Genomic DNA, 26,941 nt, shown 5'->3' with positions numbered 1-26,941 from the left:
TTTAAAAATATGGATTAAAACATCCTTCATATTCTTCATATTTCATTTTTTTGTGGTGTATATTTTTTATAATTTTACATTTCACTTCAAAACCGAAAAAATGGTTTGTCGATTGAACCGTTGTCATAACTCATACGTTCGTTCATAATTAGTTAACGGGAGGTGTCGGTCACTTTGCAACCATCTTAAGAGTTGGTTACGTACTTACGTGTTTGTAGCCACTCCTCTTTTGGTAGTGGCGAGGTGGGTAATGTATTTCTAACTCATGGCTCATAATATTTTCCGATTACTTTTCCTAACATTTTTCTTATGAAAATTAAAGCTGATTAGTGATTGGAAAAAAAGAATTTTTTTTTGCTAAGTTTAGTTTTTATTACCAGTGCCAGCTTTTTTTTGGTGGTTAACGGGTCTCAACTCTCAACTTTAAGTAGTAATCGAGGGTAAAACTGTAAAAGAAGTTGGGCATTCGCAAAGAAAACTATTACTTTTTGTCAACGATTTATATGAAGAAAATTCGAAGGTTTGCAAAACCCATGTGGTTTGTCTGTGTTTGAATATTGTCTTGTATAGGCGGTTGAATATGTTCTTGTGGAGAGAAAAAAAAAAAATATAGTTAGGTTAAAGAGTTTTTGTTGTTTACTACTGATTCTGAGAGTAATTTTGTGCAAATTACTAGTCCTACTTTGGTTTTCAAGTTTAAAAAAGATGATTTACCTCTCTGTATTCGAAATGTCAATTGTCTGATGTCTTCTTACTCTGTTTCCGACTAACCAAACAGCATACATTTGTGATTACATGAACATAGATCAAGAGAAGAAGAGAACCAAACACAAACACTCTAAACAAGATGGGTTCTTCAAAACAGGGGCTAGACCACGAAATAAACACAATCTCGTATAAGATAATTCCAGAGATAGACAGGTTCTGCATTAGGAGGAACATAATTCCAGAGATAGACTATCTCAAATAGTAGAGGCTTCAAAGAAGGCAAAACTTGCTTCTTCTTCTTGTTCTCAAATCGGGTATTGATCCTGTTGGAGCCCAATATTGTAAAAAGGAAACAATCTAAAGTTTACAAAAAAAAAAGGAAATAACAAAACTCATCGAAAAAAGGAAACAATCGAAAGTTTCCTTTTTTTGGAAGAAGCTAATGCTTATAAATAAACGCCTGAGAGAATGCTAACCTCCAACATCACTCATTCTCTCTTCTTCCTTGAGACATCAAAATTCACTCTTTCTCTCTTCTCTTCTTCTTCGGAACCATAACAAAAGAATTCTTCCCTCTTTCATTATCTCTTCTCCGTAAGATTGATCTCGTTTCGTAATTGATCTCCATCCTCTGTTGTGACTCATATTCACTCAATCCAAACGATTTCAAATCCGGCCAACGACGGGCCACCGAAACGCTTTCACCGACGGCCAAGCAGAGCACCAAGACGGCCAAGGATGCGACAGCGGGAAAGAGGACAACGATGAGAGAGACAAAGCTAGAATGTGTTTTCATGGCTGTGATCATGAAAAAACGTCTCCTCAGGCTCAGGATGATCTCGATCGATTAGTCTCCCTTTCGTCGAACCAGGTTACCTCTTAATTTAACACTTTTTATTTTTCAATGTTTTTTTTTTAATGTTTTTTTTTGAATGTTTTTTTTTTATAAGTGTTACATTTTTTAATTTTGTGTAAACTAATTGGATACAACATCCAAACCCCTAAGAGGTGTTCTAGGTTCAATATGATTTACACATAATTAAAGTTTTAACACTTATTATTTTTTTTAAACGTTTTATTTTTTTTAATTTTTTTTATAAGTGTTAAAATTTTTAATTTTGTGTAAACTAATTGGATACATCATCCAAACCCCTAAGAGGTGTTCTAGGTTCAATATGATTTACACATAATTAAAGTTTTAACACTTATTATTTTTTTTAAACGTTTTATTTTTTTTTATTTTTTTTATAAGTGTTAAAATTTTTAATTTTGTGTACACTAATTGGATACATCATCCAAACCCCTAAGAGGTGTTCTAGGTTCAATATGGTTTACACATAATTAAATTTTTAACACTTGTTTTTTTTTAAAATGTTTTTTTTTTTTTTGTTTTTTTATAAGTGTTAAATTTTTTTATTTTATGTAAACTAATTGGATGTTAAATTTTTAACACTTGTTTTTTTAATGTTTTGTTTTGTTTTTAATAAGTGTTAAATTTTTTTAATTTTGTGTAAACTAATTGGATACAACATCCAAACCCCTAAGAGGTGTTCTAGGTTCAATATGGTTTACACATAATTAAATTTTTAACACTTGTTTTTTTTTAAAATGTTTTTTTTTTTTTTGTTTTTTTATAAGTGTTAAATTTTTTTATTTTATGTAAACTAATTGGATGTTAAATTTTTAACACTTGTTTTTTTAATGTTTTGTTTTGTTTTTAATAAGTGTTAAATTTATTAATTTTGTGTAAACTAATTGGATACAACATCCAAACCCCTAAGAGGTGTTTTAGGTTCAATATGATTTACACAAAATTAAATTTTTAACTCTCGTTTTTTAAAATTTTTTTTTTATAAGTGTTAAATTTTTTAATTTTGTGTAAACTAATTGGATACAACATCCAAACCCTTAAGAGGTGTTCTAGGTTCAATATGGTTTACACATAATTAAAGTTTTAACACTTATTATTTTTTTTAAACGTTTTATTTTTTTTTAATTTTTTTTATAAGTGTTAAAATTTTTAATTTTGTGTAAACTAATTGGATACATCATCCAAACCCCTAAGAGGTGTTCTAGGTTCAATATGGTTTACACATAACTAAAGTTTTAACACTTATTATTTTTTTTAAACGTTTTATTTTTTTTAATTTTTTTTATAAGTGTTAAAATTTTTAATTTTGTGTAAACTAATTGGATACATCATCCAAACCCCTAAGAGGTGTTCTAGGTTCAATATGGTTTACACATAATTAAATTTTTAACACTTGTTTTTTTTTAAAATGTTTTGTTTTTTTTTTTGTTTTTTTATAAGTGTTAAATTTTTAATTTTGTGTAAACTAATTGGATACAACATCCAAACCCCTAAGAGGTGTTCTAGGTTCAATATGGTTTACACATAATTAAAGTTTTAACACTTATTATTTTTTTTAAACGTTTTATTTTTTTTAATTTTTTTTATAAGTGTTAAAAATTTTAATTTTGTGTAAACTAATTGGATACATCATCCAAACCCCTAAGAGGTGTTCTATGTTCAATATGGTTTACACATAATTAAATTTTTAACACTTGTTTTTTTAAAAAATGTTTTGTTTTTTTTTTGTTTTTTTATAAGTGTTAAATTTTTTAATTTTATGTAAACTAATTGGATGTTAAATTTTTAACACTTGTTTTTTTAATGTTTTGTTTTGTTTTTAATAAGTGTTAAATTTTTTAATTTTGTGTAAACTAATTGGATACAACATCCAAGCCCCTAAGAGGTGTTCTAGGTTCAATATGGTTTACACATAATTAAATTTTTAACACTTGTTTTTTTTTTAAATGTTTTTTTTTTTTTTTTTGATAAGTGTTAAAATTTTTAATTTTATGTAAAGTAATTGGATACAACATCCAAACCCCTAAGAGGTGTTTTAGGTTCAATATGGTTTACATATAATTAAATCTTTATCACTTGTTTTTTTTTTTAAATGTTCTTTTTTCTTTTTTTATAAGTGTTAAATTTTTAATTATGTGTAAACTAATTGGATACAACGTCCAAAACCCAAAGAGGTGTTCTAGGTTCAATATGGTTTACTCGTAGTAATTAAATTTTTAACACTTGTTTTTTAAAAAATATTTTGGTTTTTTATAAGTGTTAAAATTATTAATTTTGTGTAAACTAATTGGCTACAACATCCAAATCCCTAAGAGGTATTCTATGTTATATATGGTTTACATAAAATTAAATTTTTAACACTTCTTTTTAAAAATGTTTTTTTATAAATATGAATTTTTTAAAATTTGTGTAAACTAATTGGATACATCATCCAAACCCCTAAGAGGTGTTCTAGGTTCAATATGGTTTACACAAAATTAAATTTTTAACACTTGTTTTTTTAAAAAAATTTTTTTATAAGTGATAAATTTTTTAATTTTGTGTAAACTAATTGGATACAACATCCAAACCCCTAAGAGGTGTTTTAGGTTCAATATGGTTTACATAAAATTAAATTTTTAACACTTATTTTCTTATAAATGTTTTGTTTTTTTATAAGTGTTAAATTTTTTAATTTTGTATAAATTAATTGGATACAACATCCAAACCCCTAAGAGATATTCTAAGTTCAATATGGTGTACACATAATTAAATTTGTAACGCTTGTTTTTATAATGTTTTTTTTTTGTTTTTAGTAAGTGTTAAATTTATTAATTTTGTGTAAACTAATTGGATACAACATCCAAACCCTAAGAGGTGTTTTAGGTTCAATATGATTTACACAAAATTAAATTTTTAACATTTGTTTTTTTTTGTTTTTTTATTTATAAGTATTAAATTTTTTTAATTTTGTGTAAACTAATTGGATACATCATCCAAATTCTTAAGAGATGTTCTAGGTTCAATATGGTTTACACAAAATTAAATTTTTAACACTTGTTTTTTAAAATGTTTTTTTTTATAAGTGTTAAATTTTTTAATTCTGTGTAAACTAATTTAGATACAACATCCAAACTCCTAAGAAATTTTCTAGGTTTATTATGATTTACACATAATTGAATTTTTAACACTTATATTTTTATTAAAAAAATTTTAAAAAAAGTTTTCAAATTTACATTTTTATATTACTATTAAAACGTTACGGATTTTATTTTTCAAATAATATTTTTGATAAATATTTTAAAGGGAGGCTTTTGCAAAAATGCCATTTTTTCAATGCCACTTTTCAAAAATACTCCTTTTTTAAAACCTTATAAAAAATGTTCTTAAAAGTATAAGATTTACCTAAATATGTATGTAATATTATTAAAACTACACAAAATATATTTCTATGTATCTAAAATCTTATAAATACTTTATAAATACCTTATAAATGCATTTTATATACCTTTAAAAACCTTTAAAATATCTTGTAAAACCTGTGAAAAACTTTAAAAATCCTTTAAAATAACTTGTAAAACCTTTAAAAACACCTTATAAAACCTTATAAATACTTGGATCAAGTCTTCAAGTAGTAATTACAATCAATAAGTACCTTATAAACCTAATAAAACTTTATAAAAATTTCAGATTTAAATAGAGACATTTTTTTAAATATCTAAAAGAAGCATTTTTGAAAAGGGGCACACCAAAAATGGTATTTTTAACAATTCTCCTATTTTAAATTATAACTTCTTGTCAACAAATTTTATAAAGAAAATTCGAAGGTTTGCAAAACCCACGCTTTTCCTCTTTGAGTATTGTTTTCAAATATTTTAAAAGTAAATAAACATGTGATTATTATAAAAATGTCGCATGTTTTTAACGAAGCAATTTGTTTTTTTTTTTTTGAAAAAGGATTTTCTATTAAAAAATAAAAACCATGAGAAATAAAATGATACAAAACCAATAAGGCCCAGTTTAGCCATGTGGCCCAACACACACTAAAAAGATCTATTTTCGAATCAGTTAAAAGCAGCCCATTAAGGGATAGTAACTAAGTATCCACGAAGAACCCAAATGTTCCGTAACGTCGAACAATGCAGATCGTCCGGCGAAGATTCCACGTAGCCATCTCTCTCGACATCATTTACCTCCGTGGCTCAATCGCAACACGAATTGTGTCCTCAAAGCGTCTTCTTCCACTTCCTCGTCTCCTCCGAGATTCGAAACCTAGAATCTCTAATTCGTTCAACCTTCCCTAAACTGACGAATCTCAAAATTTTGAGGTAGTTGTCGTGATTTTGCTTCATTGGTCCTGTGAGTTTGCTTCATTGGTCAGGTAGTGGTAAGCCATGGTTAAGACTTGAAAATGTCAACTTTCGTCGTCATTGTGGGCACCTTATGATCTGTATAAACACTCTCATTGACACCGTTTTCGAGTTCGACATATTCATCGGTAAACTCTCTATACAAAAGTCTGTTCAATTGCAGTGTCATTTTGCTTATTGTCTGTGTTTGTTCATCAATAGTTGAACTATAAGTTAGGAATCTTCATTCTTTGTGTTTGTGGGGTTGGCTTTTTTACTTTTTTAAGCATATGTGAAGTTTTTACCATTTCTGGGTATGGGTATGGCTTTTGTTTTGGCACTCATAACATTGAGTAAACAAAAAGATAGAAGCTTTATGATTTGCTTCATGGTTAAATACTCCATTGTTGGCCAATTGGTGGAGATTGTAATAGTGGGGAATTGGGCTAGTGGTAGGGCATATTTACTGGTCCTGATAAATTTTGGAACACCATGAGCACACTGATCCAGTGATTGTTTCACCTTTTCTTATGTAGTTTCTTAGGGGATTTATCTTACGAAGGCAAAAGGGTTTCAGAGAATTTGCACGTATGAGTGTTATTGAGTTACTCTAAAAGGATCTCGAATCTTTACCTAGTTTATGCATTGAACAAGCTATGCATAAGACACCCTTGTTGGTTATCATCAGCTATTGTAAAAAATGTAAAATCTGTAACTTACCAGTCACTTTCTGAAAGTTTATTTTTGTGGGATCAAATCGCTTTTTTCTTGCATATTCAGAATCACAATCTCATCTTAAGTTGGGTTTTGTTTGTTTTAACCAGCCATGAGGACTAAACCGAAGATAAGCAGAGTTTCCTTGGTGGTTTTCAACTGGAAACAATTCTGTTAAAGATTGTGTAAACCTTGCCGAAACAGAGTAGTGTTGCTTCAGACAGTTCAAACCAGACTGTAGACGCAATTTAGAAGAGCAAACTTCTTTTCAAGTATTCTACCGGCGGTTGAATATGTTCTTGTGGGAAGAAAAAATAAAAATATAGTTAGCTTATTGATAAGAGGCATGTGTGGTAGCTCAAAAGGAGTCGTTGAGGCACGTGAATAAGCAAAGAGAAGCAGAGAAGGCACGTGAAACATAGTTAAAAACAGAGCAAGAAGAAATAGATTGTGTAACCGCTTGAGAGTCCCAATGAGTTGTATATAAATAGATAGGAGAGTATTGAAGAAGTTATGCATGTATTGATGTGCGTGTAACAAACGTATGGTTTGTTAGAGGAGAACAAATCTCCATTGTTAGGGTTCTTGAGTTTGTATCTTGGATTGAGAAGTGATAGAGAGAATAGTTCATAGCTACAATTCTTATCAATTATTCACACATAGTTCAGGTTAAAGTTTTTTTTTTTTGTTTATTATTGATTCTATGAGTAATTTTGTGCAGATACTACTCCTTATTTTGGTTCTCAAAAGTCTTTAGAGATGATTTATCTCTATATGGAAGATTTTGCCTTATAATTCTCCAATGTCATGTGTATGATGTCTTCTTACTCTGTCTCGGACTAACCAGAAAGCATACTTGTGTGATTACATAAACACAGTTACATAGATCAAACCAAACACAAACACTCAAAATAAGATGCAAGACTACTAACATCAAAGAAGACAGTGTTGTGGTTGAGAATAAATGACGTGATTGCTCTGGTCCTAACCAAAGCAATTGGTGGCTCCAGCAATCTCATAACCAAGCGGCTTCTATCTCCATACAAAGACTAGCATTGGTAGCTTGATGTCAATGTCTGTTAGATCATCAATCACTGCTGCTCCTGTTCCATTTAAAGGAGGCAACATCATCATGTCCATTATAAACAGTTTCTTGAGAATCATCATCTCCATCTCTTCTTTCCTTCTCCGTGATAAACATGTGTTTGTTTGTAACAGAGAGGTATAATAATAATAAATAGATCGTCCCGGTCCCACATGATCTTACAAACTTACCGTTTAGATTAGATAATCACCGTCCGATCTCAATAAACGGTCTAGATCTCTCAAACGTTCTCAGAGGTCCATTTAAAAAAAAAAAATTCTCAACACTATAAGAAAAGGAAACAACAGTCGAAGAAAAAAAAGGAAACAATCGAAAGTTTCCTTTTTTTTTTTTTATTCGAAGAACGTTTTGCCTATAAATACTCAAGTGAAGGTTAATCAATCTCCAACATCATCAGAGAAAAAAAAAATCATCTTTTTCTTTATGCAATTCTCATACAGAGAGGTCCGCCGATGATCCATGCAGACTTTGAAGTACGCCTATCATCTCTGCAAAATAAGAGAGAAAGAGCCGATACATAAACCGAAGAAGCCAAAAAACTCTTTGGAAACCATGGACTGATGAGAAACCTCCATCGTTTCGAAGAAGGAGGCATATATAGTCCAACAATCTCGTATCCTCTTCATCTTCGAATTCTTCTTCTAGGTATAACAGCTTCTTCTCTCTTTATGATGGTACTTGTTCTGTGGTTGATTTATAATTAGGGTTCGGAATTTGTAGTTATGGGTATGCAAATATAGAGAAGCAAAGACAGAGATTGCAAGTAGTAGTGTACAAGTTACAGAACTGAGATTCTCTTTTTGGTGCTACCACCATCATCGTTGGTGATATAGATTCCTAAGGTTTCTTCTCTGTTCTTTATCCTTGGTTTATTTGTTTATTGTTTTTTTGCTTTTCTTATATCATGCTTCTTAGACCAATAGGCAATATTTTGATGGGATGAGTTAAAGATTGTGAATTTGGATATGGTAGTAGTCACTTGCTGATTGATATATGTGCAATCTTTTTTAATATGTTGTAGTACCTGAAAGAAGCTGGATGGGCTCAAGGAGGCAGAGTTTTTTCTAGTACCAGCCAAGACGTTTAGCTCTCCCGGTTTGTTTTTCGTCCATATCACATGCTGCACGTACGAGGTATTGCTTTCTTAATTTCTTATCTTCTCTTTTTCTCTTAAGAAATATTTTGATTTTAGTATTTTATTTATTGATTTTGTTCACACAAAAAAAGTTTTCAATTTTTATTTTCAGATTTAAAAAGTTTTTTTAAATCATGTTTTATATATAATTTTAAACGTTTTTTCAAATCTCTTTTTGTTTTAAACTATGTTTTTAAGTGTTAAATTTTTAACTTTTGTGTAAACTAGTTGGACACAACATCCAAACCCCTAAGAGGTGTTCTAGGTTCAATATGGTTTATACATAATTAAATTTTTAACACTTGTTTTTTTTTAATGTTTTGTTTTTTTGTTTGTTTTTTTTATAAGTGTTAAATTTTTTAATTTTGTGTAAACTAATTGGATACAACATCCAAACCCCTAAGAGGTGTTCTAGGTTCAATTTGGTTTACACATAATTAAATTTTTAACACTTGCTTTTTTTTAATGTTTTGTTTTTTTTGTTTGTTTTTTTTATAAGTGTTAAATTTTTTAATTTTGTGTAAACTAATTGGATACAACATCCAAACCCCTAAGAGGTGTTCTAGGTTCAATTTGGTTTACACATAATTAAATTTTTAACACTTGCTTTTTTTTAATGTTTTGTTTTTTTTGTTTGTTTTTTTTATAAGTGTTAAATTTTTTAATTTTGTGTAAACTAATTGGATACAACATCCAAACCCCTAAGAGGTGTTCTAGGTTCAATTTGGTTTACACATAATTAAAATTTTAACAATTGTTTTTTTTAATGTTTTGTTTTTTTTCTTTTTTTTGATAAGTGTTAAATTTTTCAATTTTGTGTAAACTAATTGGATACAACATCCAAACCCCTAAGAGGTGTTCTAGGTTCAATATAGTTTTTACATAATTAAAATTTTTAACACTTGTTTTTTTTTAAATGTTTTTTTTTTCTTTTTTTTTGATGAGTGTTAAATTTTTTAAATTTGTGTAAACTAATTGGATACAACATCCAAACCCCTAAGAGGTGTTCTAGGTTCAATATGGTTTACACATAATTATATTTTTAACATTTGTTTATTTTTATTAAAAAATGTTTTTAAATTTATATTTCAAATAAAATGTTAATGATTTTTATTTTCAAATTATATTTTGGCTAAAAAAAATTTCTTTTTGATAAGTGTTAAATTTTTAAATTTTGTGTAAACTAATTGGACACAACACCCAAAGATGTTCTAGGTTCAATATGGTTTACAAAAAAATAAAATTTTTAACACTTGCTTTTTATTAAGAAATGTTTTAAAATTTACATTTTTATTTTACTATTAAAACTTTAAGGATTTTTATTTTTTAAATAATCTTTTGGATAAATAGTTTTTTTTTATTATTTTTAATAAATGTTAAAAATTTTAAATTTTGTGTAAACTATTGGGACACAACATCCAAACCCCTAAAAGATGTTCTAGATTCAATATGGTTTACACATAATTAAATTTTTTAATACTTGTTTTTCTATTAAAAAATGTTTTTAAATTTACATTTTTATATTACTATTAAAACTTTAAATACGTTAGAAACAAATCGGACTTAGCATTCCGTTTTTTGATCCATATATTTTTTTTTTTGCCATAAGTTCAACATGTTTTCATGTATATTAAATTTATCATTTGGCTAAGTTTTAAGATATCTCACAATTATTGTTTTAAGGATTCGAATTCTGCATTGACACTTCTTGGTCACTTATTTGTATCAAAGTATCTGATGATATCAAGATATCATCAACCTGCTTACCAAAAAAAAAAAAGATATCATCAACCTTAATAATATTCTGTATTTACCCAGTCACTGCATTATCATTTCTTAGTTTAGTCGTTGTTGCACATCTTTCGTTACTAGGCCACATTAGCAAAAGGGCACGCTAACGCGCTCGATAGAACACTCTAAATGGGCTCATATTTGAAAGTAAATAAAAGTCCAATGGGCTTTGAAAAAATCATAAAAAACATGTCATAAAAATGCGGTGAGCGTGGATCGAACACGCGACCTTCAGATCTTCAGTCTGACGCTCTCCCAACTGAGCTATCCCCGCTTTTGCTTTGATCTCGTTAATCAATTTATTCAAACCCTAAATTTTGTTATATTACAAATATTGAACCATGATTGTCTTCTAATTTTGTACGGACATCGATTTGAGTTCTTGTGGTTGCTAAAGTTTTTAAGTCTTATCCTTCCAAACAGAAACTGAGAAAGCTTCAATGTCTGTAGTAACAATTAACATGAACACGATCAATCACTTGTCCTCAACCTGTAAAATCCCAAATCTCCAATCACCAATTTGCTTCGATCGCAAACCCTCTTCATATTCTCTCATTCCTCTGTTTCCAAAAACCCTAAATGGCTTCTCTTACTCTTCTTCCGTTAGTCGGAGATCGAGTTTCATCATTCCCAAGAGACGACGATTCTCTGTTTCCATGGAGTGGCAAGACTGCTCGTAAAAATCTCTCATTTATCCTCTTCTCTGCTTCAATTCCACTTTATTTGTTGAAGTTGATATGATTCTGTTTTCAATCTTTGTTGGTTTGGAGGAAATCAGAGTAAAGATGGAAGTAGATGTTCCAGTCTCAGTAGCGTATAATTTCTACTTGGATCGTGAATCTTTTCCTAAATGGATGCCTTTTATTTCTTCTGTCGAGGTAGATTTGTTTTGATCTATCTACTCTCATCAACTTCAAAGTTTCGGTTTTTGAAAGCTTCTTGCTTTAGATTTTAACTTGGTCTGTGTTCTGTTCTTAGGTTTTAAAGGACAAGCCTGATCTATCACGTTGGTCACTCAAATACAATGCTTTTGGTCAAGACATTAAGTATTCTTGGCTTGCTCGTAATCTTCAGGCAAGAATCCATCATTCAGTTTTAGATCAGTGGTCCTCTGTGATAAAAATGTTGACTTTTTATTTGTTTGTTGTGCAGCCTACTCCTAATCAGAAAATCCATTGGAGATCTCTTGAAGGTCTTCCTAATAAGTAAGCAAGAAGAGATCATGAATGTTCAATTTTCTTGTCTATTTGAGTCCTAACATTTATTTGGTATTTAATCGATGCAGAGGCAGCGTTCGATTCTTTCCTAAAGGTCCTTCATCGTGCATCGTAGAAGTAAAGAACACTCCATTTGATTACACATCATCTAGATCCTATACTAGTAGAATAGTTCTCTAATGCTTTTCCTTTTTCTTGCATTTTGTTTCATCTTTTAGCTAACTGTATCATATGAAGTCCCTGCGCTATTGACCCCGGTGGCATCGGTGAATAACCTGTTACCTTGAAATCTCTATGCGACACGGAATGTTACAGACTGTTTCTCTTATACTTTTATTTCCCCCAATTTAGGTGCTCCGACCTTTTTTAGAAAGCTTGCTTAGAGGTGGACTTGAAAGATTTGCAGCCTTGGCCAAAACTACTTAAAAAGGTCAGCTTATATGTTCAAAATCTTGGTGAACAATACCTTAAACTCTACTAAAACCGTTTCATTATCTGAAAATATCAACACTTTGCATTTGCAGGAATATGCATGCATCTTTCTCTTGGTATATACATGATTTGGGAACTCTACCAGATCTCATAGTTAGGAGATCTCTATTGTGACTTTTGTATGATTAAAGTGACAAATATTTCTTTCTATCATAACAGAAGTTTTGGTTTAGGTCACCAAGAAAAAAGAGAAACTCAATAAACCAACCAGAAATCTTGGGTTTGATTTGCGTGAAACCAAAAAAAGAACAAAACAAACCAAACAAGAAACAAAGTCACGGCAAAGAGAGCTTTTCTCTTTCCAATGTTTAGCTTATTTGTCTAAACACGACAACACACTTTGCGTGGAGTGTAATAACACATTCAAGAGAATTGGTCCTGAAAAGTCTCTGTTCCTAACTTGTCTCTTTGGAAAAACAAGATTACACCTCTTAAATCTATGAATACTCATCTGATCAACTCTAAATCTCTTTCTCTCAAGAGCAAAAGAGATGACATCAATAGCTTCTGGTACAGTTCCAACAACCAGATCCACCGTTTGTTTCGGAAAAATCCCAAAGTCTGCAACTTTTTTATCTATGCTTCATCGAGCTTCTTCTTCTTCTTCTTCTTCTCCAAGAATGTTATTATTGTTGTCTTCTTCTTCCTCATCAGCTAAGTCTGCAAAAATACTAAACTCTAACAATGGTTCCTCAATTTCTTCTTCTCCTAAACCCTTCAGACCCGTTATGCAATGGCAAGACGTCACGTAAGTTCCTCCAGACAACAAAGCTATACATGTTTTTATTTATAATCATTAAGTTTCATACTTTTTCAAAGAGATTCTTTGGTTTGGATTAAGCAGAGTAAAGATGGTGGTGGATGCACCAGCTTCCGTGGCTTACAAGTTATACGCAGATCGTGAAATGTTCCCCAAGTGGATGCCATTTTTGTCATCTGTTGAGGTATTTTTGTTACTTTAACTCTAAAAAACAGAGTCATTGTTGCTCACAAATCTTTTGCTTCCTCATAGGCAAAGGAGGGTAGCCCAGACCTATCGCGTTATTTGGTAAAACTCGAGTCTTTTGGACAAAATATTGAATATCATTTTCTCGCAAAAAATTTACAGGTAAAGTTTTATTAAATCAATTAACCAATCAGATTCTTCTTTCTTGATTAGAGATTTAACATTTCAATGAATCTTTGTATCCTCTCAACAGCCAATTCCAGATCGAAAGATACATTGGAGATCTATCGAAGGCTTTGAAAATAGGTAAACTCAAGAAATTTGGTTTAGAAAACAGAACAATAGTTTCAATTTCTCTGTGGAAGTGATTGCTTGATCCTTGATTCAACTTCAATATATTTCTGTATTTATAAAAACAGAGGCAGTGTTCGATTTTTCCCAAGAGGACCTTCCTCGTGCTTAGTAGAGGTTAGTTAGTTATCTTGTACTATTCACTTATATGATAAAAGTTTAAATTGTTTTAAGTTTCATTTATTCACTATCTTTTTTTTTTCCAGATTAGTTTTTCATATGAAGTTCCAAATGCTTTTGCTCCAGTTGCATTTGTAAGCCTATTTTACATATTGTGTATCACGACTTATTCGCAAATTAAACTTGTCAATGTATGTATTTATGTTTAAACAAAATTTCAGGCAATGAAACCGTTTATGGAGAAGCTTATTCGTGGAGGATTGCAACGTTTTGCTACTTTCGTGAAGACCATTTAAGGCAAAAATCAAGAATCATTACCAGAAAACTTACTTCTTTTGCTATAAATGATTTTTTATGTAATTTATTTTTGGATATGGAACGTCCAAACATGAAATGTTGTTCATACTTCCTCCGTTTCAAAATATAAGTAGTTTTGGAGAAACTTTTTTGTTTCACAATATAAGTCGTTTTCAAGTTTCTATGCAAAATATATATTAATTTAATATTTTATGATTATTTCTATTATGCAGTCTCTTTTATGATTGACTGAACTTTTTAAAAGTAGATCTTCTTAATCGACGTGTTTTTAGCTAAAATACCTTATATTTTGAAACAAAGAGAGTATTAATTTACTGAAAAGTAAATAGTTTAAGGTCAATTTTTTCTAGAAGATCATAACGAATTAACGATCGCTACGTGACAAAACTATTATTTGATTAATTTTGGATGGAAAAAATTAATTTAAAACAATTAATATAAGTAAGAAATCTGGTTTTAGGTAAAAAACTGAAATGAAATAAAATATTTTGTAGTTCAGTTTGGTTTGATATGGTTATAGTAAAATCAGTGTTAGATCGTTTTATTTTTGATTTTTTTGGATTTTTAAAATAATAAAACTAATCAATTTATAAACAGTTTTTTTGCTCGAATGAAAGTTCAACTTTTTAAAGTTGGTCTTTTTGATTATATATATATATATGCCGACCCTTAATAATTAGTATAAATTGTTAGTCAACTAATTACAAGATTTAATCATTTGTTTGTTGAAGTGTTAAGTGTTATTATTGCTAGTTGTAACCAAAGTTGCCTGTTTATCAGTTTTGATTCGATTGCTAATGGGCTTGGCCCACGAGTCACGGACAAATTCTTTTTAGTTCCACTCCGTTCTGTTTTGTCTTATCCCGTCCCACAGCTTTTTAGTTATACGGTCTAAGAAAAAACCGTTATAAGATTTAGCTAACGATAATTCTAGAAAGGCCCTTGATAGTGTGAGATAGAGAGTGTCTCAACTCTCAAAGCCATTGAGAAGTGGGAGATACAGTAAATGGGTGGGTAAAATCATGCGGATGTCACAAGTCTCCTTTAATCATTTCGAATTTAGCCGACATCTCCACTCCTTTGTATAATTTTGTAACGGATCTCTTTGTTTTGTCTGCGTATATGTAATCTTTCAAGGAAAAAATGCAAAATAATGTAAGAGCAACTTCTTTTTAAACAAAAAAAAAAAAGCTGCAAACTTTTTTTGAAAACAAAATCTACAAACTTATTAATGATCAATCTAACTAAAAACCGCCAATTCGACCCCTAAAGTTAACATCGTTAAATCGTTTTGATGGATTCTTAAAACACAATCATTTTGATTTGAACAAAAATGCCATTACAAGGGATTTCGATGCCGTTTACAGTATAAAAAATAAAAAAATCAGTGCATCATTTTACAGTACTCTATATAAACATAGGCGATTGAAATATATTTTTCTTCAATTATAGCATTCCACACTTTTTGATTTTGATAAATTCGGAAATTAAAATAAATAAATAAATCGATGATAAGCTTGCAAAAATAAGAATCCAGATTCCAAGACACCAACAAACAAGAACTCAAACTCAATGATAAGCTCACAAAAATCTGAGACCTACATAAATTTTTCAATGCACCATATAAAATATACTTTATAATATGATTTATTTCAATATAATATGAACAAAATCAGGCGCCTAATTAATAAACATTGTATTATGGCCACAACTTTAATTTAGTCGACCCATTTTGTTTCAATTGAACAGTATTTTCATGTATAAACTTCACAAACGAAATTCAAAATTTAAAGTTTTCTACTAAGCTTTGGTTTATATAGAGAAAACAAAATAACACAGCCAATAATATATATGATCGGTCAACCCCAAAGAATTGGAAACACTTCTACGTATTTACCTCTTAAAGATGAAAAATTGTTGGATAAATTAGAAGATGGAGCAATGTATGGACTATGGAGACGTGCACTGGAATTGAAGCAAAGTGTTTATCTACCAAATCCTCTAGATTGGGGCAGAAGTTTGAAGAGCCAATATCTTCTATTCACACTCACAATGTTAAATACACATGTGCATATATGTATGTAACTTCTTTCATAATATCCTATTTTACAAACCCACGATGTTATACATACATGTATATAGAATATATGTATGTATGTATCCTTGTAAAGAAGCATGCAATATCTTCCATCCTCTTAAAGTAGCCATAGACATTTAGAGTCTAATAGGTATTCTTAAGCACTTAACATAGCCTCTTGCCGTATATGGACCAACTAGTTTATACAACCTCCATCTCAGATGGTGACTTTACCTTCCACTTTCAACACACTATTTCACAGATGTGACCATAAAACATACTGTTCCGAAAATATATTATAACATATGTAAATGCTCATTTTGTTAAGAAAAACGATCTTAATATTAGTGTAGTTAAAAGTTTTGAACTACAGAATATTCTTAAGAAAATAGATAGATTCCACTTTTCTTATCTCTCTTGTAGACTATAAATAAATCTCAAATAGATCAGTTATCTCAGAGGATAATATAACAACTATAAGTTTTACAATATCTTTGGATATTAAAGAATTTAAAATTTTATATTTATATTACTATATGTGTAGTAAATTTGATTGGACAAACTATCCTGTCTTCTAATATTTTTTTTGTTTACACAAACATTTTTGTGTGAAAACACTTCTTTTCTTTGATATACACACATACATATATATATATATATATACCTATATTATACACAATTTAATTATGTTATTTATAATGTGTCCGTACTTAGCCTAAGCAATTCTTTTGGCAATAAATATATGCTTTAGTATGTCGCATTATAGCCGCCATTTTTGTGTGGAGGATGAGGTCACAAGCTGCACGTATAATTCATTATACTCTTGTTGACAAAAAATTGCATTTTATTATGCTCTTATATGATATTTTTGGGGTGACTCAACTGAATATCCTAAAAAGGAAAAATTAGGTCAATGAGGTTGGTTGATAAATATTGATTACATAAAATAATTGGTCCATCAAAATACGAAAGTTAATGGGATGAAGAGAAGAAGAATAAGCGTTCTAGTTTTGTTTTCAAAATTATGCGTCTTATATTATTAATAAATCATTAAAATAACTAATTTTGTTTATTTATTATCATGTTGTTTTATAGAATAATATTTTTCACTATGATCATATGATAGTTTGTCAAAAAAAAATTAGTGTTCTTTTTTTTCAACAGTATGCAATATGCAAATTTAAATCTAGATGGTGGTACATCGACCACACTAACATAAATTACTAGACTACAAATAAGTTACAGTAATTATTTTTTTTTACTCTTTTCTGTTGTATGATTTTATTCCACTTTTCCATTAGTTGATTTATCAAACTAAATAATTGTAATCAAAATTACAGATAGTAATTTAATATAAAAATATCATTATAAATATCTTAACGTTTAGGGTTTTTGATATCAATAATCCATTAATTCAGTTTAGGTAAAATTATGTGATACAAATATTATAACTTTTTTTTGTGGAAAAGTGGCAGAAAAGAGAAAAGAAGATGAGATGAGAGACCAAACATAATTGGTTTCCACCGAAAAGTGTAGAGATGGGCGGTGAAATTCTCAAATACGATCAGACAATACTCAATAGTGTTTTCTGGGTATACAATCAATAATGGCTGGTCGGTTATACAAATTTATATTTTATTTTGGTTGATAAACCAATGAATTTATCCATGTATTTAACAATTCATGTGTTCCTTACCTTTTCTGTAAATATAAAAATACATGAAAAAAGGATTTGGGGCACTGAAGAAGCCGAAAGAAGTTAGATATAACCCACTCGTGGACATTCTCTTATTGTTTTCTTTGTTTAAAAGAAAAACGAAACTCTATATATATAATATAGTTAAGAGATGCATTTCATATGTTTTCCCAATTATCCCTAGTGGAGAATAATTCTTTTTACATGTTATATGTTTCGTCGTGTATTGAAGGAACTGTCCTAAATACAATATATATACATATCCACCGGAAAAGACTTTCAAAGTGGGGATAAATTAAACTAAAAGGGGATAATTGTAAGGTGTGCATTTTTAAAAAAAAAATGTTAAGATGTATGGAATACTTACAAAAAAAAAAAAAAAAAAAAAAAAAAAAAAAAAAGACTGATTTGATCAATCATTTAAGAAATTAATTAGAGTTTAAGAACAATTTCATTATAAACAACTAATTAATAACAATTAATTTTATTTTTAAAAATGTATAATTCATTATTTTATTTGAGATTTATATCAGTATACACATAGAGTATAATATAAAATCATCTACTGTAAAAAAAATAGTAGTGTGAATAAGTCACTTGTTAAAAAAATAGGCCAATTTACAATGGAGTCACAACTAACAACCATAGTAACAGTCCTAATCAATTAACCCCCAAAAATCCCGGTAAACTTTATCAATACACCACTTGTTAAAAATTAATATTTTGAAAAATAAAAATAAAACATTTCGGAATCGGTTTCCACTTCCTATAAGGCCACGACCTTGCAGTATATAAAAAGGAACCAGACTTGTCTGCTTTTGCTGCATTAACATTTCCAAGAAGCTTTCTTAACTTAGTGAGTGCGACTTCTATTCTTACACAGTTTTATCTCCAAACACTCACCACCAAAAAAAACGTTTCTAAGCCAAGAAAATGTTAACTTCTACTTATAATCGCAATCAAATCCTCTGTTTCATGACACTTATTCTCACATTAGTGTCTCTAACCGAAGCTCGAAGCCATCACCACAAAGAGAAACGCAAACACAATAACCATAACCACCACTCCTCTAAACCAAAGCCACCCTCTTCCTCAATCTCTCAGCCTCCTACTCCTCCTCCGGGGCCCCCTGACTCACCCGCACCGTCAGTGCCACCCTCACCTTCTGACGAGCCTGGAGATGACAACAACGGAATCTACAACGTTAGAAAGTATGGTGCGGTGGGAGACGGTGAAACCGACGACACTGAAGCATTCAAAATGGCTTGGGACTCAGCTTGTAACAACGAGAACAACACCGATTCAGTGTTGCTTGTCCCTTACGGCTATACATTCATGATTCAATCAACTATTTTCACCGGTCCTTGCCGCTCTTACCAATTTTTCCAAGTAATATTTCTCTACTAGATAAAGATTCTAAATTTCATCTTTTTACATATTTAGCAAATGGGCACTTGATTTAATATAATTTTTTTATTTTTAGGTGGATGGGACCATTGTAACACCCGATGGACCAGAGTCGTGGCCGAGCAATATAAGTAAGAGACAATGGCTTGTGTTCTATAGAGTCAACGGAATGTCTTTGAAAGGCGACGGAGTTATCGACGGCCGGGGACAAAAATGGTGGGATCTTCCCTGTAAACCTCACCGGGTAAGCTATTTTCAGTCTTATTAATTAGATTTATGTATTCTATTATTCATTAATACTATAGAACACGTGTATATGAATATATTCCATAGTCACCATTTTTTTTTTACTTTATTTTCGTTAATGTTATTTTTCAAAAGTATTAAGTTTTTCAAATGACATCAACATTAAACTCCTAAATAAAAATATATTTAAGAATTAAAATTATATTTAAAGTTTTTGCTATAAAATTCATAACTAATTATTTTGCTATATTTTCTATATAGAGTGTCAACAAATCTGCTATTGTTGCCGGTCCTTGCGATAGCCCCATTGTAAGTCCGACGTAAAAATTTATAACCCAGTTTTACTAATTTTCTTATTTACGTTGTTAAATAATTCGATGAATTGCAGGCTTTGAGGTTCTTTATGAGCTCGAATCTAAGGGTGGAAGGTCTACAGATAAAAAACAGCCCGCAGTTTCATTTCAGATTCGACGGATGTCAAGGAGTTCACGTCGAGTCCCTTCACATCACTGCTCCACCGTTAAGTCCCAACACCGACGGCATCCACATCGAAAACTCTAACTCCGTTACCATCTACAACTCCATCATCTCCAATGGTATACACAGTTTATTTGTATCAACGTTCTCTAGCCGCCAAAAAAATAAATATTTGCCGTGATTTTAATAAAGTCGGTTAACAAAACCGATGGATTAAGCGGTGTAACCGGCTTTTAATATATTTAACGTGTCTTTATAGAATAAAATTCAATTAAAAAAAAAAGTAAGAAACAAAAAGGAGGGAATGATTATTGTCTGAATAATTAAATTCATACTTGCATTTTGTAGGAGATGATTGTGTATCGATTGGCTCCGGATCATACGATGTTGATATACGGAATCTCACTTGTGGACCCGGTGGCCATGGAATTAGGTTTATTATCTCTCTTTTTTAATCATGATTAACTAATTTAAAACATTTTTTACCAAATTGATCCCAATTAATAACTATTTTTCAGTATCGGAAGTTTGGGCAATCACAACTCACGAGCATGCGTCTCAAATATAACGGTTAGAGACTCGGTGATAAAATACTCTGACAATGGTGTTCGGATCAAAACATGGCAAGGTGGGTCCGGTTCGGTCTCAGGCGTGACGTTCAACAACATCCACGTGGACTCAGTCCGTAACCCAATAATTATTGATCAATACTATTGCATGACCAAAGATTGTGCGAACAAAACATCTGCGGTTTTTGTATCTGATATTGCATACCAAGGCATCAAAGGAACTTACGATATTCGAAGTCCCCCTATGCATTTTGGATGCAGCGACGCAATACCATGCACAAATCTAACTCTTTCCGACATCGAATTGCTTCCTGCCAAAGGCGAATTCGTTTTGGATCCGTTTTGTTGGAATGCTTATGGAATTGCGGAAGAGCTTTCGATTCCTCCAGTTTGGTGTCTTATGTCCGATCCTCCCAAGGGGTTGCAAGGATCTCTTGTTGACAAGTGTGGTTCATCGTGATTTGCTTCATCGGATCGTTAAGATAAAAATAACTGAGTTAGACAATATTCTAAACTTTTTACGAGATTTTACAGAAAAAATGTGTATAGGTTTGATGATGATTCTTCGTTGAGGAGTGGTACGTTTTTTTTTGCCTCTCCTAATAGTTTTTAAGGAACTCTATGATCATGGTTAATTTTCATATGATGATTCTGTAGTGTTGTTTTGCTAATGATGGAGTGATTAATATTAAGACTGCATGTGTGTTTTGCTTCAATGTTATATGTCACTATGGATATGGCCTGCTTTCTTTTTTCTTTGTTTCTTTTTTCTTTGTTTGACTTCAATGTTATAGCTGTTGCTCGTGGGTTTCTCATGTATATCTCAATTTTTATTTGGTTATAAAAAGATATGTTAAACAAAAAAAAAAAAAAAAGAGAAAGAAGTAGTAGATATGTGTACAATAGAACTCCTAAAATTTCAAATGGGCCGTAGTATGAAATTTTTTTTTTGTTTTCTCAATTTCTAGCTAATATAACATTATATAAGCTAATTGTGTGGTGACCAATTATATAATATTAGAAGAAATATAAACTAGTGGGTTATTTGAGTAGAAAGTATAGAGAATATTCCAACTTTTGGAGGTTGTCTTTGTCTCTTAGTACTTAGATATTATATTAAATGCAAAGTAAAGGAAAATATATATTGAAAGCACTCAAGCTAGCATATGTTCGTCGATCTCTCGACTTGTAGCTTTCGTAGTCAAGAATATACATGTGTCTAGTTAATCATTTGTCAAATAATTAATCGTAATAATAGACTAATAGGTATAGTATAGTTTGGAAAATCAAATCATTTTAATTTAGTAGTTTTCATTTTTCCAACATAAATTTAGTACTTAGTAGTGTTTATTTTGGTCGATTAGTATTATTGAAAGCTATGAAATATTTTCTTATATAAAAATTTTGTAAATAGTAGTAAACACACTTTCTTTAAGTAGGAAATTTTATAGGGCACATAGAATAGAAAACACGTAGCTAGTTGCATAAAAAATGTTGGCGTTTAACCGTAATGTGCAAACTATCGTTGTTAATGTTTTGCACGTAAAAGATGATTGATTGAGTTACTATCGTTCTTTAACCGTAATGTGCAAACTAACATAATCATATATAATTAAATCAAAATCTTTTTAAATTTCGTGGAAAAAAAAAGACGTTAATCTAATACTAATAATTGAAATCCATGAAACAAATAAACATTTCAGAATAACAAGATGGACCAAATAGAACGAATTAGCAAACAATATAATTTCCCCTTTTGACCAGACAATTTCCTTTTAAAACCAAAATTGTATTCATCTTTTCCAACGAATTTTCCTTTGAAGTTTAATTATTTAGTGTCGAGTTCCTTTTTTACTTTTGGACTTCTAAAGTTGATATCTTATGATCAAGTTGTTTAAAGTTTACCTGGTTCACCTCTGCACGCGCAGCCAATAAAGCACATATATCTTCAATTACACATAAATATTTATGTATGCATAATTCATGCACAGTTATAGAATCTATTAATTGTTAGAGCTGCTGATCTCATTTAATTTAGATTTTGATCACAAAACAACTTCAATTTTTATAGGACTAGAATTGTAATATGAAGCAGCGCATGCATTAGGAAATTTTGGATTTTATTATTAAGAAAACTAATGTAATAATAATTTATGAGTTTGTGATAATTTCAATAAAGTAAATAAAAAAAACTATACCATTTCACTTAAATATGCATGTACTTGGTATGTTAGGCATAAAGATGTAATTTCTAATTATGGAAATCAATCACGCGTCTGTGTCTATATATACTTATACTGACACAACTTACAAGCTGTATATGTATGTATATATATGCAATTATACAACAGAAGAAATATTTTACTTTCTTTTTTGAGGTTAAGGAAAACTGGAAAAGCTTACAAGGCCACTCGAAGATTCTTTTTTTTTTTTTTGTCAGAAGGATTCTGAATTCTGACTCTAGTTTTTGTAAATATATATGTATGTTATCTTACATTAAAATATAAATTATAACAAATGGAGAAGTTTGGTGGGTCGCAATTGGAATGTTAGACACACCAACCTCCGATTCTGCCTTTTTCGGTGTGGCCACGTAATCTCAATTGAACGTATTTAACCTTTAATCTACAGTAAAACCTCTATAAATTAATAATGTTGGGATCATGATATTTTATTAATTTATAGTGATATTAATTTATGCTATAAATTAATAATATTAATTTATAGCGTAAATTAATATTTATTAATTTATAGAACGTTTTGTTTCAATTGTGATTTTTTTTTTAAAAAAAATACGAGCTAAAGCAATGTAATCTAAATAAAATCAATGTTTTGAATGTTATAAATTTTATAGTTTTAGCCTTAAACACTTAATATTTCAAAAAGAAAATAATTTATTTTGACAATAATAACAACGATTATAGAATTCACATATACAAACGATATACATAAATTAAAATTCACAAATAGTGACATCCATTGTTGTATTTTAAAAATCTATACAACTATTAAAACAAAAATTATGCATATTCAAAATTTAAAAACTTACAAAAACTGTTGGCTATTTTTATGAAAAGACTAAAACTATTATATATATATAATATATATGTAAATTTACATGATTATTAATTTATGATATTATTTGGACTATATTTTCACATAGGGTTTCAAAAAACTTATTATCTTATTATCTTATCGAATTTGGTTAATTTTTACATTGGCCCGACGCGGGACTGACCAAATTTATTAATTTATCGTGTTTATTAATTTATCGAGTAACGGAAATCTAGAGTAACGGAAATCTAGAGTAAATAGCTTGATACATCAGAAGTGTGCTTGTTGTTAAAGAAAAAGTAAAGTATATCAGTGATTTATCATCAAAAGCTTACTAAAAAAGAACAATCATGGTAAGTTGGTAAGAACAAAAAAAAAAAAATGCTGGTAAGAAATAAATAAAGAAATGAAATAAAAGAGTGGAAATAATAATAAATAACATAGCCTAGTTTTTTTGGTTAGCTCATCAATTATAAAGATTCTTCTTCTTTTTTTTTTTTCTCAAAAGATTCTTCTTCTCGCTTGTGTTCATTGTCACTCTATATCTATGACTCTATGCCCATCATACTCATACCCTCACATTAGGCCATTCCCAATTACTTGGCGAAACGTATCAAATTTGCCTCCTTAAGTTGTCATTTGTCAATGAGTCTTCCTAAATTATTTTCTGGTCCAATAGTCTAAAGTCTAAACTCTAAAGGCAATCAACAAAAGAAGTATTTTATTGGTAATTTTTGTTTATTGCAGCAAAACTACTTTAAAACAATTTCTTTAAAGTAAACACCCTGTATATATAGTTGCATTGCAGTTGAATTTAGTCTTTAACGGGACCAAAATAAATTAACTTAATAACTCCAATGTGTCTGTCCGCTTAGATTTAAATTTTAATACAAGTTTACTAAACCAACGTTAACTAGCTTCACCTTCATGCATAAAAGTTCAAATTTCTTCTGCTTTTTACAACAACTCTTAAACTCTCTCCACTTTACATGCATGCATATACACTAACATGGTATATATGATGCATGTTTTGTGTTGTGTATTTTTATATTAAAAAATGAGACAATACTTACATAAAAGTGAATTAAGGATGCAAAAAGTGGAAAGAGAGAATAAAGGATGCCTTAGCCGTAAAGCCTTATTGTTAACAGTCACAGTCTTACAATGTCTGTCGCAGTGAAATAAAAAGTGATTCTTCTCATTAATCTCAGCCACTCCTACCACTTCTTCTTCTTCTTTGTTCGTTTTCCTTCACTTTTCACTCCTCACTTTCAGCTTTTGCGCAAGTTTGTCGGCTTCAATTAGTATTCACCACATTTTTAAGACTATTTCTATCATTTCAAATTCTCCTTGTTTATACAATACTTTTTTACTTAAATTTATATAAATTTTCGCTTTAAAATGGGTAATGATACTTCTTATGAAAGGTAAGCTATATGCCTATATAAAGCTATAAAACGATTTTATTTTGAAATTAATATATAAATTAGTAGTACAGTATGTGAAACAGAAAAGGTACTTTTTATAGGAATTTTGTTTTTCCCAATTCCAATAAAAGGAATTGTTTAACAAACCCAACATGCAATGCAAATCAGAACTGAGAAATTCTTTACACCCTGAAGCCCAGTAGACTATTGGGCTTTTCCCATGACAACATTCATAATATTTAAACACATTGGGCCTCTATTTCTCGATTCTTTCTTTCGATATTGATTAAAAAAACATTGACCTCCTAAACCAAAACATATGCATGTGAAGAAAGTTCCTTTTCTCCTGTCTCTGTCTGTATCATTTCTTTTTTCCGGTCATCCAAAAAACGAACAGAGTTTCAAGATTAGAAGAAAAAAAGAACATAGAGCTGCAAACTAATAAAACCTTTCACACAAAGATATTAATTGTGGGAAAAACAGAGATAATTTAATTACCGTTCATTAAGAAGAACAAAAATAGGGAAAAAAAAAAAGTTCTTCGTTGGAACCCAAATTATTCAACTCAAATTTCGCATATACAAATTAATTTACTTGTTTATACAAGTGGCCGACAATATGAGATTTTATTCCACAAGCCTTTTATAAAATCTCATCATTCGAAAATTTAATAGTAAGACGAGTACGTTCTCCATCATTAGATTAAAAAACATATGCCCGAAAAAAATAGATCCAACGGTTGATAATAATAGACTACTATACATTCGGATCTACTAAAATATCTCTCCAAGACCTACCATGAGTAAAGTAAACGCATCAAGTCAAAGTTTTTGATGATTAGAGTCTTTCTTTATTTCAAAAGTATTTATTACTTCCCAAGTAGATTAGTGTTGTCTACATTACGTCATCATTGTGACGTAATCTCGTAACTGCTTCATGTCGTCGTTGTCATCCCAAACACATCATCATATGACGCAACGTTGGTATCTCCGCGGTATTTTACTCTTTTGCCCCTGGTCCTTTTTTCAACAATTACAAAAATTTGATACTATTTTGACATTTGATTCAACCAAAAACATCACTTATAAAGTTTCGAAATTAAATATCCTAATTCCTAACTAACTTCGTTTTTGTGGCTTAAATTGTAACTAGGAAACTAAAGGACTAAAGAGTAAAAGAGGTGGGGACAGGGTGTTATAGTCTTTTTCTAAGAAGTTTCGTGATGACTAATTTTCCTCCTTTAAAAGAAAGTCATCAGACGATGAGACGAATAAGAATATTTGCCATCTTCGCTCTCCAAAATCATTCACTTTCTCAATGTATCCTAAACAATTTAATTTATACAATTACTCCATAGAGACCATGAACAAGGAAGAGAATGTGGAGAGCAAGGAGACGATCAGGGTCGATAAGAGAGTAAGAGAAGACGAAGAGGAAGAAGAAGAGAAGAAGATTGATACGTTCTTTAAGCTTATCAAACACTATCAAGAAGCACGAAAACGTAGACGAGAAGAGTTAGCTGAAAATTCCGGCGGCGTGAGGAAGAAATCTAGCGGCGGAGAAAGATCCGGTATAGTAGTTCCGGCGTTTCAGCCGGAGGATTTCTCTCAGTGTCGTACGGATTTGAAGCCGCCATTGATGATTGTTTCGGATCACAAGGAAGAAGACACAAAGGTTAAAGAAGAAGAAGAAACAGAAGACAAGGCTTTAGATCTTAATCTTGCATTGTAGTAGATTTGTAGTAAATTGATCTATTTTTCATGTTTCACTTATTAGCACTTGTTGTGATTAATAAATCTTTCATTTAACTCAGACTTGTGTCCGATCAACCTCAAAGAATCATGAAGGAAAACATCTTGTGATGAACTCGGAAAAACCGTAATTCTTTAGAG

At 30.2% G+C, this 26,941-nt stretch overlaps 5 protein-coding genes and 1 non-coding gene across 6 annotated transcripts; 4 read left to right on the top strand and 2 right to left on the bottom strand.

Annotated features, from left to right (window-relative positions):
• Nucleotides 1-6,732: 6,732 nt before the first annotated feature.
• On the bottom strand, nt 6,733-7,976 carry LOC110225055. Its single transcript, XM_021013702.1, has one exon. The coding sequence runs from the start codon at nt 7,792-7,794 to the stop codon at nt 7,654-7,656; it is 141 nt and encodes a 46-aa protein (XP_020869361.1). The 5' UTR covers nt 7,795-7,976; the 3' UTR covers nt 6,733-7,653.
• Nucleotides 7,977-10,853: 2,877 nt separating this feature from the next.
• On the bottom strand, nt 10,854-10,926 carry TRNAF-GAA. The gene has a single exon. It is a non-coding gene; the product is annotated as a tRNA-Phe (tRNA).
• Nucleotides 10,927-11,011: 85 nt separating this feature from the next.
• Nucleotides 11,012-12,587, top strand: LOC9328173. Its single transcript, XM_021014278.1, has 8 exons — nt 11,012-11,328; nt 11,431-11,530; nt 11,631-11,726; nt 11,805-11,857; nt 11,938-11,986; nt 12,088-12,135; nt 12,221-12,299; nt 12,394-12,587. Exons 1-7 carry the CDS (start codon nt 11,093-11,095, stop codon nt 12,293-12,295), a joined length of 657 nt encoding a protein of 218 aa, XP_020869937.1. The 5' UTR covers nt 11,012-11,092; the 3' UTR covers nt 12,296-12,299; nt 12,394-12,587.
• Nucleotides 12,588-12,681: 94 nt separating this feature from the next.
• Nucleotides 12,682-14,222, top strand: LOC9328172. Its single transcript, XM_021014277.1, has 7 exons — nt 12,682-13,109; nt 13,206-13,305; nt 13,374-13,469; nt 13,561-13,613; nt 13,727-13,775; nt 13,865-13,912; nt 14,000-14,222. Exons 1-7 carry the CDS (start codon nt 12,853-12,855, stop codon nt 14,072-14,074), a joined length of 678 nt encoding a protein of 225 aa, XP_020869936.1. The 5' UTR covers nt 12,682-12,852; the 3' UTR covers nt 14,075-14,222.
• A 4,224-nt stretch (nt 14,223-18,446) lies between these two features.
• LOC9328171 (polygalacturonase At1g48100) lies at nt 18,447-21,324 on the top strand. Its single transcript, XM_002892063.2, has 6 exons — nt 18,447-19,258; nt 19,353-19,520; nt 19,784-19,831; nt 19,911-20,118; nt 20,348-20,432; nt 20,518-21,324. The coding sequence occupies exons 1-6, from the start codon at nt 18,803-18,805 to the stop codon at nt 21,026-21,028; spliced, it is 1,476 nt and encodes a 491-aa protein (XP_002892109.1). The 5' UTR covers nt 18,447-18,802; the 3' UTR covers nt 21,029-21,324.
• Nucleotides 21,325-26,221: 4,897 nt separating this feature from the next.
• Nucleotides 26,222-26,861, top strand: LOC9328170 (protein NIM1-INTERACTING 1). Its single transcript, XM_002892062.2, has one exon. The coding sequence runs from the start codon at nt 26,367-26,369 to the stop codon at nt 26,778-26,780; it is 414 nt and encodes a 137-aa protein (XP_002892108.2). The 5' UTR covers nt 26,222-26,366; the 3' UTR covers nt 26,781-26,861.
• Nucleotides 26,862-26,941: the final 80 nt, after the last annotated feature.

The sequence above is a fragment of the Arabidopsis lyrata genome (assembly GCF_000004255.2).
Source record: "Arabidopsis lyrata subsp. lyrata unplaced genomic scaffold ARALYscaffold_1, whole genome shotgun sequence".
NCBI lineage: Eukaryota > Viridiplantae > Streptophyta > Magnoliopsida > Brassicales > Brassicaceae > Arabidopsis > Arabidopsis lyrata.
Note: the sequence above shows the minus strand (reverse complement) of the source record. Positions and strands in the feature narration are given on the sequence as shown.